Source organism: Oncorhynchus keta, chromosome 20, assembly GCF_023373465.1.
Source record: "Oncorhynchus keta strain PuntledgeMale-10-30-2019 chromosome 20, Oket_V2, whole genome shotgun sequence".
Taxonomy (NCBI): Eukaryota; Metazoa; Chordata; class Actinopteri; order Salmoniformes; family Salmonidae; genus Oncorhynchus; species Oncorhynchus keta.
The window spans coordinates 32,341,513-32,355,707 of record NC_068440.1 but is presented as its reverse complement, the minus strand read 5'-3'; the positions used below and the strand labels follow the sequence as shown (position 1 = coordinate 32,355,707).

The following is a 14,195-nucleotide window of genomic DNA, read 5'->3' as shown; positions in this document are numbered from 1 at the left end:
AGAGCAGGTTTGGGTCATTTACTATCTAAATGTAATCTGTTACAGTTACCTGTCCAAAACTGTAATCAGTAACGTAACTTTTGGATTAACCAAACTCAGTAATGTAATCTGATTACTTTCCCATTAAGAGGCATTAGAAGAAGACAAAAAGGATCCCTCAAACGCATCTGGTGTGTCGTCATAGTGGTTTCTGACTTGTGGTCAGACTCGCTCAGGTGGGACAAACTTAGACTTGCTATTTTTTTCAATAATGAATTGAATGAGAAAAAAAGAAAGGTGTCAATGTATTTTTTCACAAACATCCTTTTTGATTTTTAAAAGTAATCCAAAAAAAGTAATACATTTTTTCAAATGTATCTAAACTGATTACAACATTTTTGCTGGTAACATAACCGATTACAGCTACAGGTTTTTGTAATCAGATGATATGTAATCAGTTGCATCCCAACCCAGTTGGAGAGTACAGAAAACTCCGGACAGATCTGATCTAGGACTGAACCACTTGGCATGCCAGACAGTGATGCATTCTAGTTAAGACCACAGGGTTACAGGACTCACCTCTCTGCGGAGTTCGTGAACACTTTGGCAGGTCTTCAGTATAGACAGCTCCATCTCCTCCGTGGCCTCTTTGGCATTGAGAGACAGCTGGGATGAGGAAAATATTCAAATAAATAAGTGAGGGGAAAAAGATAAAAGTAGTCGTCACATAAATCATGCACATGATGACTGGTGCCTGGGATGTGGCCTGTTTTAGGAGAATAATACGAGATTACACAGCCCTGCTCATGCCCTGTGTGTGTGTGTGTGTGTGTGTGTGTGTGTGTGTGTGTGTGTGTGTGTGTGTGTGTGTGTGTGTGTGTGTGTGTGTGTGTGTGTGTGTGTGTGTGTGTGTGTGTGTGTGAAAAGGTAGAGTGTGTGAGAGGAAGAGAAAGAAAGTGTGAGTGAAAGAGAGAGATCCCTTCTGCATCACCAATATCCTGTAAAACACAAGTTTCAGACACACGTTCTAAGGGCAAGGAGACAGGTGGAAGTCACTGTAGTCAGACAGTGTCAAAACAATGTAAAAAAAACTGTCAAGCAAGCAGAATTCACCAGGGTCCAGTTTTTCAAAAGTGTTCTATCTGGATTCCAGCTATCGGAAAGGATTAAACGCAAAGAAATAGAATGAATGAATAGAATGGATGAATCATTGGACTCCCGTTGTATTTCTATGCATTTAGTCCTGAAATCCAGATAGAACACTTTTGAAAAACAGGGCCCTGATGATTCGTCTCTGACCCTCTCATCACCCTCTCTGTTTCTACTGAAATAATTAGAGAAAAACACCTCATCTCACTGCTCTTTTTCTACTGAAATAAGTGGAGGAAAACAAAAAGGCCCTGGGATCTAGCTAGTGACTGACACACGCTGTAGAAATGGGTCTCACTAGGGAGCCAATCATTCAACGTGCCGTAGCTCTGATTCCATTCAATTTGTCAATGGAACTGTGGCCTCTATTTTCACACATATAAACAACCTTAACGATGGAAAAACACATTGTGTGAAAGCCACACGCTATGGAGTCCAAGGAGCCTCCTTTCAGTGAGGTGTCGAGAGAGCGAGAACAATGTGTTCTATGTAATCAATGGAGTCAAGTGAATGGCCATTCATACGATGAGGCTGACTTCAGGGCCGTATCCACAAAGCATCTCAGAGTAAGAGTCCTGATCTAGGATCTGTCCATATAATCAAAACTGATCCTAGATCAGCACTCCTACTCTGAGATGCATTGATGGGCCCAGGACTGGTTTAAGACCTATAAAGAATGAAGGAAAATAGCACTGTATAGCCATATGGGAGAGGATAGTGTGAAAAGGCTGGATATTATATTGTTCTCCTTCACATTATCTATAAACCTAGCAACAGTACACAAGGTCATGTAGCTAAGCAACAGAAAGGAAGTGAAGGAGTGTGCGTGTCTGTGGCCATCTACACACGTGAATGCAATGTGCATTTTCATGCATGCTAAATCATGACCTACTGTACCCGTGCTCTTAATCATGTAGACATACGAGTTCATATCTACATGTGTGAGTACATGTATACACGCGAGTGTACAAGTATTTACATGTGTGTGTATGCCCAGTTTATGCCAACATACCGCCTCCCTCCAGGCTGCGATGAGCTGGTCAGTGTCCTGGCGGGCGAGCTGGCAGAGCTGCAGGATGCTCTCTCGGTGCTCGTGGCTGGTGTAGGCCGAGTCAGTGAAGTCCTCTGTCCTCTCCACCACCGCCTCCAGCTGGTCAGACAGAGCTTGCTGGGGCAGTGAGTACAGACCCTCATGCAGACCTTCCACGTTGGACTGGGACCACAGACAGAGACACAGTAATGAATACAACAAATTATTTGTCATGCCAATAAAGCGTTTCAATTTAATTGACACAGAGTGACAGAGAATAATATTCAAAAGCTCTATGACAAGCTACTGGTAATTCAGGTTGACTAGGGATAATTTACTTATTGTAAAGAACTGGTGCAGAACACCTGGCGTGCCTCATGTTTGTATGTCCAGGCCTGTTGTCTGTGCCCAATAATGTTTGTGCCATGTTGTGTTGCTACCATGTTGTTGTCATGTGTTGCTGCCATCCTGTGTTGTTGTCTTAGGTCTCTCTTTATGTAGTGCTGTGGTGTCTCTCTTGTGGTGATGTGTGTTTTGTTCTATATTTTACATTTTTAATCCCAGCCACCGTCGTCACAGGAGGTGTTTTGCCTTTTGCTAGGCCGTCATTGTAAATAAGAATTTGTTCTTAACTGACTTGCCTAGTTAAATAAAGGCTAAATAAAATAAATATATTGTGGATAGACTACGTGAACATAAATGTTATCCAAATTACACTAGATTGTAGTTCAGGCCTAAACCATCATACTGTAGTTACGATATTAGAACTATATTACAATGTAAACATGTAATCTATAAGGAAGTCCTTCCCTGTTGTCCCACCTTGAAGTCCTTGATGCCGGTGTAAATGCTGAGGGGCAGGACCTTGGTCTCCCCGCAGGGCCGGGCGTCCGTCACGATCTCCATGACCTGCTCCAGGGCGAATCGCATGCGGTGGAACACAGCATCTTTGTTGATACGCGCCGACTCGCAGTCCGGGTGTCTGAGACACGTCTACAGGGAGAGAGACATGGTTTTACAACTGAGGCTGCATTTACACAGGCAGCCCAATTCTGATCTTTTTACCAATCATAGCAACTCTTCTGCTAATAATTTGGAAAAGTATCAGAATTAGTCTGCTTGTGTGGCAGTCCATGTTCGGAGTCAATTGTAGTAATACAGTCTGTATGCCTCACATCTACTAAACACAAAAACAATGTTTTAAATGGGAAGTTAGTTTTTTGCTTCAAAACAGCCTATGGAAATTCACAAGCACCAGAAGGACTAATTTTACCTATTCCGTAGCAGGTTTTTCCAGTCCACAGGTTTAATCTACATTAGCAACAGTATGTACACACCTTGGACGCAGTGAGCAGCATCATGGTGCATTTCTCCAGCACTGCTCTGGCTGCTGCCATCCTGGCCTTCTTATTCTCATCCTTCAGGTCCTAATGGACAGAGACCAACACTGGACAGTTACAGAAGAAGTCTCATCCTTCAGGTCCTAATGGACAGAGACCAACACTGGACAGTTACAGAAGCAGTCTCATCCTTCAGGTCCTAATGGACAGAGACCAACACTGGACAGTTACAGAAGCAGTCTCATCCTTCAGGTCCTAATGGACAGAGACCAACACTGGACAGTTACAGAAGCAGTCTCATCCTTCAGGTCCTAATGGACAGAGACCAACACTGGACAGTTACAGAAGCAGTCTCATCCTTCAGGTCCTAATGGACAGAGACCAACACTAGACAGTTACAGAAGCAGTCTCATCCTTCAGGTCCTAATGGACAGAGACCAACACTGGACAGTTACAGAAGCAGTCTCATCCTTCAGGTCCTAATGGACAGAGACCAACACTAGACAGTTACAGAAGCAGTCTCATCCTTCAGGTCCTAATGGACAGAGACCAACACTGGACAGTTACAGAAGCAGTCTCATCCTTCAGGTCCTAATGGACAGAGACCAACACTGGACAGTTACAGAAGCAGTCTCATCCTTCAGGTCCTAATGGACAGAGACCAACACTAGACAGTTACAGAAGCGGTCTCATCCTTCAGGTCCTAATGGACAGAGACCAACACTGGACAGTTACAGAAGCAGTCTCATCCTTCAGGTCCTAATGGACAGAGACCAACACTAGACAGTTACAGAAGCAGTCTCATCCTTCAGGTCCTAATGGACAGAGACCAACACTGGACAGTTACAGAAGCGGTCTCATCCTTCAGGTCCTAATGGACAGAGACCAACACTAGACAGTTACAGAAGCAGTCTCATCCTTCAGGTCCTAATGGACAGAGACCAACACTGGACAGTTACAGAAGCAGTCTCATCCTTCAGGTCCTAATGGACAGAGACCAACACTGGACAGTTACAGAAGCGGTCTCATCCTTCAGGTCCTAATGGACAGAGACCAACACTGGACAGTTACAGAAGCGGTCTCATCCTTCAGGTCCTAATGGACAGAGACCAACACTGGACAGTTACAGAAGCAGTCTCATCCTTCAGGTCCTAATGGACAGAGACCAACACTGGACAGTTACAGAAGCAGTCTCATCCTTCAGGTCCTAATGGACAGAGACCAACACTGGACAGTTACAGAAGCAGTCTCATCCTTCAGGTCCTAATGGACAGAGACCAACACTGGACAGTTACAGAAGCAGTCTCATCCTTCAGGTCCTAATGGACAGAGACCAACACTGGACAGTTACAGAAGCAGTCTCATCCTTCAGGTCCTAATGGACAGAGACCAACACTGGACAGTTACAGAAGCAGTCTCATCCTTCAGGTCCTAATGGACAGAGACCAACACTGGACAGTTACAGAAGCAGTCTCATCCTTCAGGTCCTAATGGACAGAGACCAACACTGGACAGTTACAGAAGCAGTCTCATCCTTCAGGTCCTAATGGACAGAGACCAACACTGGACAGTTACAGAAGCAGTCTCATCCTTCAGGTCCTAATGGACAGAGACCAACACTGGACAGTTACAGAAGCAGTCTCATCCTTCAGGTCCTAATGGACAGAGACCAACACTGGACAGTTACAGAAGCGGTCTCATCCTTCAGGTCCTAATGGACAGAGACCAACACTGGACAGTTACAGAAGCAGTCTCATCCTTCAGGTCCTAATGGACAGAGACCAACACTGGACAGTTACAGAAGCAGTCTCATCCTTCAGGTCCTAATGGACAGAGACCAACACTGGACAGTTACAGAAGCAGTCTCATCCTTCAGGTCCTAATGGACAGAGACCAACACTGGACAGTTACAGAAGCAGTCTCATCCTTCAGGTCCTAATGGACAGAGACCAACACTGGACAGTTACAGAAGCAGTCTCATCCTTCAGGTCCTAATGGACAGAGACCAACACTGGACAGTTACAGAAGCAGTCTCATCCTTCAGGTCCTAATGGACAGAGACCAACACTGGACAGTTACAGAAGCAGTCTCATCCTTCAGGTCCTAATGGACAGAGACCAACACTGGACAGTTACAGAAGCAGTCTCATCCTTCAGGTCCTAATGGACAGAGACCAACACTGGACAGTTACAGAAGCGGTCTCATCCTTCAGGTCCTAATGGACAGAGACCAACACTAGACAGTTACAGAAGCAGTCTCATCCTTCAGGTCCTAATGGACAGAGACCAACACTGGACAGTTACAGAAGCAGTCTCATCCTTCAGGTCCTAATGGACAGAGACCAACACTGGACAGTTACAGAAGCGGTCTCATCCTTCAGGTCCTAATGGACAGAGACCAACACTGGACAGTTACAGAAGCGGTCTCATCCTTCAGGTCCTAATGGACAGAGACCAACACTGGACAGTTACAGAAGCAGTCTCATCCTTCAGGTCCTAATGGACAGAGACCAACACTGGACAGTTACAGAAGCAGTCTCATCCTTCAGGTCCTAATGGACAGAGACCAACACTGGACAGTTACAGAAGCAGTCTCATCCTTCAGGTCCTAATGGACAGAGACCAACACTGGACAGTTACAGAAGCAGTCTCATCCTTCAGGTCCTAATGGACAGAGACCAACACTGGACAGTTACAGAAGCAGTCTCATCCTTCAGGTCCTAATGGACAGAGACCAACACTGGACAGTTACAGAAGCAGTCTCATCCTTCAGGTCCTAATGGACAGAGACCAACACTGGACAGTTACAGAAGCAGTCTCATCCTTCAGGTCCTAATGGACAGAGACCAACACTGGACAGTTACAGAAGCAGTCTCATCCTTCAGGTCCTAATGGACAGAGACCAACACTGGACAGTTACAGAAGCAGTCTCATCCTTCAGGTCCTAATGGACAGAGACCAACACTGGACAGTTACAGAAGCAGTCTCATCCTTCAGGTCCTAATGGACAGAGACCAACACTGGACAGTTACAGAAGCGGTCTCATCCTTCAGGTCCTAATGGACAGAGACCAACACTGGACAGTTACAGAAGCAGTCTCATCCTTCAGGTCCTAATGGACAGAGACCAACACTGGACAGTTACAGAAGCAGTCTCATCCTTCAGGTCCTAATGGACAGAGACCAACACTGGACAGTTACAGAAGCAGTCTCATCCTTCAGGTCCTAATGGACAGAGACCAACACTGGACAGTTACAGAAGCAGTCTCATCCTTCAGGTCCTAATGGACAGAGACCAACACTGGACAGTTACAGAAGCAGTCTCATCCTTCAGGTCCTAATGGACAGAGACCAACACTGGACAGTTACAGAAGCAGTCTCATCCTTCAGGTCCTAATGGACAGAGACCAACACTGGACAGTTACAGAAGCAGTCTCATCCTTCAGGTCCTAATGGACAGAGACCAACACTGGACAGTTACAGAAGCGGTCTCATCCTTCAGGTCCTAATGGACAGAGACCAACACTGGACAGTTACAGAAGCGGTCTCATCCTTCAGGTCCTAATGGACAGAGACCAACACTGGACAGTTACAGAAGCAGTCTCATCCTTCAGGTCCTAATGGACAGAGACCAACACTGGACAGTTACAGAAGCGGTCTCATCCTTCAGGTCCTAATGGACAGAGACCAACTCTGGACAGTTACAGAAGCAGTCTCATCCTTCAGGTCCTAATGGACAGAGACCAACACTGGACAGTTACAGAAGCAGTCTCATCCTTCAGGTCCTAATGGACAGAGACCAACACTGGACAGTTACAGAAGCAGTCTCATCCTTCAGGTCCTAATGGACAGAGACCAACACTGGACAGTTACAGAAGCAGTCTCATCCTTCAGGTCCTAATGGACAGAGACCAACACTGGACAGTTACAGAAGCAGTCTCATCCTTCAGGTCCTAATGGACAGAGACCAACACTGGACAGTTACAGAAGCGGTCTCATCCTTCAGGTCCTAATGGACAGAGACCAACACTGGACAGTTACAGAAGCAGTCTCATCCTTCAGGTCCTAATGGACAGAGACCAACACTGGACAGTTACAGAAGCGGTCTCATCCTTCAGGTCCTAATGGACAGAGACCAACACTGGACAGTTACAGAAGCAGTCTCATCCTTCAGGTCCTAATGGACAGAGACCAACACTGGACAGTTACAGAAGCAGTCTCATCCTTCAGGTCCTAATGGACAGAGACCAACACTGGACAGTTACAGAAGCAGTCTCATCCTTCAGGTCCTAATGGACAGAGACCAACACTGGACAGTTACAGAAGCAGTCTCGGCTGGTTCCCAAACTTCTCTGATTTGTGAGTGTGGGCCAGTTGAGACACCAAATAGACAGAACCATTTTAAGCCACAACTCAGTCTTGCTAAGAAGAACTGGCTTTGACCTACCAGGGATCTGGACCAGAGCCATGATTGAAGAATAAAATAAATACATGGCTCTGGTCTGGACTAGTGGACCAATTAATGCAAGGGGTCAGTCATTAAAAAAAAAAGCATCCCCCACACTTTAAACGCACACAGAGCATATCTGTACCATGTGGAAGAACCGTCAGAGTTCTCGAGCTAAGTTTAATTAAGGTTTAGTTCTCTCAGGCCATCAGCGTTATTACTCATAGATTAACCTGGTGAAGCACGACTCAATGCAGTAGATATCTCAGTAACATCCACTGACTCGCTCATCTCTGTGTTTCAAAGACTAAGCATTTAGTGTGTGTTCCAGGAGGTGGAATCAACTTCTCTCCAGGCACAGAGCCATGTCTTTTATACTGATAACAAGATCAAACAGGTGCCATTAATACAGGTAACGAGTGGAGGACAGAGGAGCCTCTTAAAGAAGAAGTTACAGGTCTGTGAGAGCCAGAAATCTTGCTTGTTTGTAGGTGACCAAATACTTATTTTCCACCATAATTTGCAAATAAATAAATAAATAATTTTTTTCTCATTTTGTCTGTCATAGTTGAAGTGTACCTATGATGAAAATTACAGGCCTCTCATCTTTTTAAGTGGGAGAACTTGCACAATTGGTGGCTGACTAAATACTTTTTGCCCCACTGTATATATCATTGATTTAATAAAGCCTCATATACACATGGCCTCTTGTTTTCTTAAGGCAGCTCCAAGATGCAGGTTTTTCAATGTAGCTCAGTGCTGTGATTGGCTCAGTGTTCTGACACTCATGTGGACCCTACATCACTGCCAAGTCTAAGGGTAGCGCTAGAAAATTCTAGCCCCTTGGGTGCTGCCATAGTTACATTAGAAGCGCCCATCCAAGAAGACTCAAGGTCATTGACCACAGATAAAATTGCGTTAAATCACATTATATGTACAGTAGCTTTGATTGGACTGATCATGTCAACATCATACTTTCAAAATCTTAGCTAGCAGTCATCATGAATCAAGTCAACAATCTACTGGCAAATCCTTGTCATATGAAGAGAAATACCAAAGAGAAATTAGATAAAACGTATTGGTGCTCATCAGCCATAAACATTACACAAGTTGGAAATCGAAAATTCAACAATGAGTGGTTTGGAAGGCTCTTTTCCCAGTTTAATGTGATAAACATTCAACATTGACCATGCTGTTAATGAAGCATGATTTGTGTCGCGCTCAAAGCAACTTAACTCGGAACTGCTAAAACTTGACTTAAAGTGAGTTCAAGACAACTGGGAAGCTGGGAATAAACGAGCTCCGACTGGGAAAATACATTTTGAACGGTCATCCAACTCGGTTGTAAATCCAGCCTCTTTCTAGAGCTACGACCTGGAGATCAATGACATCATCATGATTCAACCTTGTTCCCCCCACCCCCAGAGTTCCCAGTTGTTTTGAAAGCACCATAACTCCAGAGAATGCCAGACTGATGACAAAATTTGCCCACGAAAGACCGCTGAGCCACCTTCCTGTTCAAATGAGCACAGAACAACAAGTTGAGTCTAAAAATGTATTGTATGCTGCTGCATAAATTATGTAATATTCCAGGGAGATAGTATTACTTTCTTAGCTACAGTATACACAAGTGTACGTTGTGTAGTAAGATGTTAGTAGCCCAGGTGCTTCACCCTAATAATTTGGTATCTTTTTTACCCCTCTTAATTCGGCCTACTGTTCTGACTTGGTGGTGCACATGTAGCCCATAACCTGTTTTAGATAAATGTAACCATCGAAATTTGTAAGAGCCTTCATGTCTGCTTATATGCGCCTTTTATTTATCCTACAGTTCTGACTTGGCGTCCAGGGAGAACACTAAGAACGGCACATATTCTGAATTCTGTCGTTGTATATTTCAAAAGTGTTAAACAAAGTTATACTGACTACGTCCATCCTAACTCACTCATTGTTTTAATCAAAATTATGGATTGCCTCTTATCAGCTTGTCGTCCCCTTATGCCATAGTTTGTTCATCTCAATTGTCATTTGAAACCACAACTGTTTAAGTTTTTTTTAAAGGCAGTAAATGAGGCTGAATTAACTGTTTCTGCCAAATAAGGCTCCGCTGATAGCCAGGTGTAGCAGTGATAAGATGTTGGGACAGCTTTATGTAGGCCCTAACAGTTTGTGGCCACCATTTGTCACTGTTATAGTGCAATTAAATGTATTGTTTAGTGTTGTGGCTTTGCTGGCAAGCAAAAGAGCAAAAAAACGTTTTATTTTTTTGTCCCACCAAGATTTACATGCTAAAATCGCCACTGCTCACCAGACATGTCACCACCCACTGAGCATGTTTTGGATGCGTACGACAGCGTGTTTCAGTTTCCGCCAATATCCGGCAACTTCGCACAGCCATTGACAACATTACCCGTCTCCTAAAGTTGATTCAGCTGCAGGATCGGGGCACCACCAGTACAGAGCAGCAGGCAGGTGTGAATGCATCCTCATGCACAGTGAGGCAAAGACTTTGAGGATGGCCTGCTGTCTAGAAGAGCAGCAAAGGCGGCACTTCTCTCCAGGAAAAACATCAGGGACAGACTGATATTCTGCAAAAGGTACAGGAATTGGACTGCTGAGGACTGGGCTAAAGTCATTTTCTCTGATGAATCCCATTTTCGATTGTTTGGGGCATCCGGAAAAAAGCTTGGCCGGAGAAGACAAGGTGAGCGGTACCATTAGTCCTGTGTCATGACAACAGTAAAGCATCCTGAGACCATTCATGTGTGGGGTTGCTTCTCAGCGAAGCGAGTGGGCTCACTCACAATATTGCCTAAGAACACAGCCATGAATAAAGAATGGTACCAACACATCCAGGAACATTCCAGCATGATGGAGCACCTTGCCATAAGGCAAAAGTGATACCTAAATGGCTCGGGGAACAAAACATCGGTATTTTGGGTCCATAGCCAGGAAACTCCCCAGACCTTAATCCCATTGAGAACTTGTGGTCAATCTTCAAGAGGCAGGTGGACAAACAAAAACCCACAAATTCTGACAAACTCCAAGCATTGATTATGCAGGAATGGGCTGCCATCAGTCAGGATGTGGCCCAGAAGTTAATTGACAGCATGACAGGGCGGATTGCAGAGGTCTTGAAAAAGAAGGGCCAACACTGCAAATATTGACTCTTTGCAGTAACTTCATGTAATTGTCAATAAAAGCCTTTGACACGTATGAAATGCTTGTAATTATACTTCAGTATCCATAGTAACATCTGACAAAATTATCGTAAGACACTGAAGCAGCAAACTTTGTGAAAATGTATATTTGTGTCATTCTCAAAACTTTTGGCCACAACTGTACAAAGATGTATGTACAGCATGATGTTTTTACAACTTAATTTGGTCGCGAGAGGGTTTGTTTGACACTCAACAGCCTGATCAACTCTATGCGAAGAACATGTGTGGCGCTGCATGAGTCAAATGGTGGTCACACCAGACTATGACTGGTTTTCTGATTCATGCCCCTAATATTTCTTAAGGTATCTGTGACCAACAGATGCATATCTTTATTTCCAGTCATGTGAAATTATTATTATTATTAGATTAAGGCCTAATGAATTTACTTCTATGAACTGTAACTCAGTAAAATCTATGAAATTGTTACATGTTTCGTTTTATATTTTTGTTCAGTATATATATATATTCCCCTGCTCTTTACTCGGTTAGTCTCAGTAGATTTCCAGACGGAAAACAAAGTATTTGAATATTTTCATCTCTATATCATAACGATTCACTTTTCATCAGCGAGCTAGCGCAGTCTGTATCCAGAATAACAACCTATTCCCTGTGTAGTGCACAACTTTTGACCTTATGGGCCCTGGTCAAAAGTAGTGCACTATATATGGAATAGGGTGCCAATTTGAACACGTACATAGAGACTGTGTATGACTCAAAGCAGGATTAGCAGACTCTGGCACTACAGGGAACAGAGTTCTAACTTTCTGGCATCATTATTTCTTGAAAACATATGATACAAAGATGTATGTACAGTTTTACAACTTAATTTGGCCTCCAGAGGGTTTGTTTGAAGCACATTTTGTTTTGATGACGTAATCCCTCCTTTAAGATGTGAGTCAGATTTGACCCACGCATTGGTGCTGCAGTCTGTCTAAACACACCTACACTATCCCTGCTGGTGCAGAGGACCTGGAGTGTGTGTATATGCACGTGTGTGAGGGCAGCAGGGGCTCGTCATACATACCCTGCTATCTGTGTCATCTCGTACTCTGAGTGGATGTGGAGCCAACATGGCTCACGGCACTGTACGGTTCTCTCTCCCACACGCACAGACACTCATTTGATTCATTAAGACAGGAGCCTCTTTTTACAAGCTGGAAAGCACATGGCTTTTAGATCTTAATAGTCTCTCTCTCATTTTAATTCAAGGGGCTTTACTGGCATGGGAAACACATGTTTACATTGTCAAAGCAAGTGAAATGAATAAACAAAAGTGAAATAAACAATCAAAGTGAACAGTAAATATTACACTCACACAAGTTCCAAAAGAATAAAGACATTTCAAAATGTCATGTCTATGTACAGTGTTGTAAAGATGTGCAAATAGTTCAAGTACAAAAGGGATAAAAATAGGTTGTATTGGTTGTATTTACAATGATGTTTGTTCTTCACTGGTTACCTTTTTCTTGTGGCAACATGTTATACATCTGGCTGCTGTGATGGAACACTGTGGTATGGAAATGAGACTTTATTAAAATTGGATTTGTTTTTGAGTTCTTTGTGGGTCTGTGTAATCTGAGGGAAATGTGTCTCTCTAATATGGTCATACATTTGGCAGGAAGTTAGTATCCACCTCATTTTGTGGGCAGTGTGCACATAGCCTGTCATCTCTCGAGAGCCAGGGTTGCCTACGGCGGCCTCTCTCAATAGCAAGGCTATGCTCACTGAGTGTACATAGTCAAAGCATTCTTTCATTTTGGGTCAGTCACAGTGGTCAGGTGTTCTGCCACTGTGTACTCTCTGTTTAGGGCCAAATAGCATTCTAGTTTGCTCAGTTTTTTTGTTAATTCTTTCCAATGTATCAAGTTATGATCTTTTTGTTTTCTCATGATTTGGTTGGGTCTAATTGTGTTGCTGTCCTGGGGCTTTGTGGGATCTGTTTGTGAACAGAGCCCCAGGACCAGCTTGCTTAAGGGACTCTTCTCCAGGTTCATCTCTCTGTAGGTGATGGCTTTTTTATGGAAGGTTTGAGAATTGCTTCCTTTTAAGTGGTCATTAGCGGGTATCGGGCATAATTCTGCTCTGCATGCATTATTTGGTGTTTTACGTTGTACACAGAGGATATTTTGCATAATTCTGCATGCAGAGTCTCAATTTGGTGTTTGTCCCATTTTGTGAATTATTGGTTGGTGAGCGGACACCAGACCTCACAACCATAAAGGGCAATGGGTTCTATAACTGATTCAAGTATTTTTAGCCAGATCCTAATTGGCATGTCAAATGTTATGTTCATTTTGATGGCATAGAAGGCCCCTGGAATTTGTATTTGTGGTCCTAGCAACTGGACCTTTTTTTGGAACACCATTATTTTTTGTCTTACTGAGATTTACTGTCCGGGCCCAGGTCTGACAGAATCTGTGCAGAAGATCTTGGTGCTGCTGTAGGCACTCTATGGTTGTGGACAGAAGCACCAGATCATCAGCAAACAATTTGACTTCAGATTCTAGTAGGGTGAGGCTGGGTGCAGCAGACTGTTCTAGTGCTCTCTCTAACAATGTGAGAGCTGGAGGGGAAAGAAGAGTGGCTTGACCAATACCCTTTCAGAGAGGGACGGTACTCACATTCTGTCTGTCCCCGGTCAGGTGGGCGAACTCCACCATCTGGTTCCCAAACTGGCTGAAGATCTGGACAAACTCCTGGAAGGTGCTCACTCTCTCCAGCTGCTCCAGGGTTACTAGCACCTGGGAAAAATCAGGAACACTATTACAGTAACTACAGCTGGGAAGCTCAGGAACACTATTACAGTAACTACAGCTGGGAAGCTCAGGAACACTATTACAGTAACTACAGCTGGGAAGCTCAGGAACACTATTACAGTAACTACAGCTGGGAAGCTCAGGAACACTATTACAGTAACTACAGCTGGAAAGATCAGGAACACTATTACAGTAACTAGGTGGGAAGATCAGGAACACTATTACAGTAACTAGCTGGGAAGATCAGGAACACTATTACAGTAACTAGCTGGGAA

At 43.9% G+C, this 14,195-nt stretch overlaps 1 protein-coding gene across 1 annotated transcript in view; it reads right to left on the bottom strand.

The window, feature by feature from the left end:
• Positions 1 to 14,195, bottom strand: part of LOC118399639 (alpha-catulin) — a 117,441-nt gene that overhangs the window by 31,680 nt on the left and 71,566 nt on the right. The window contains exons 4-8 of the mRNA XM_035795892.2: positions 13,786 to 13,905; positions 3,496 to 3,585; positions 2,981 to 3,151; positions 2,141 to 2,341; positions 559 to 645 (exon numbers count right to left, since the gene is read on the bottom strand). Coding sequence (XP_035651785.2) covers positions 559 to 645; positions 2,141 to 2,341; positions 2,981 to 3,151; positions 3,496 to 3,585; positions 13,786 to 13,905 — 669 coding nt within the window. The remainder of the gene's footprint in view (positions 1 to 558; positions 646 to 2,140; positions 2,342 to 2,980; positions 3,152 to 3,495; positions 3,586 to 13,785; positions 13,906 to 14,195) is intronic.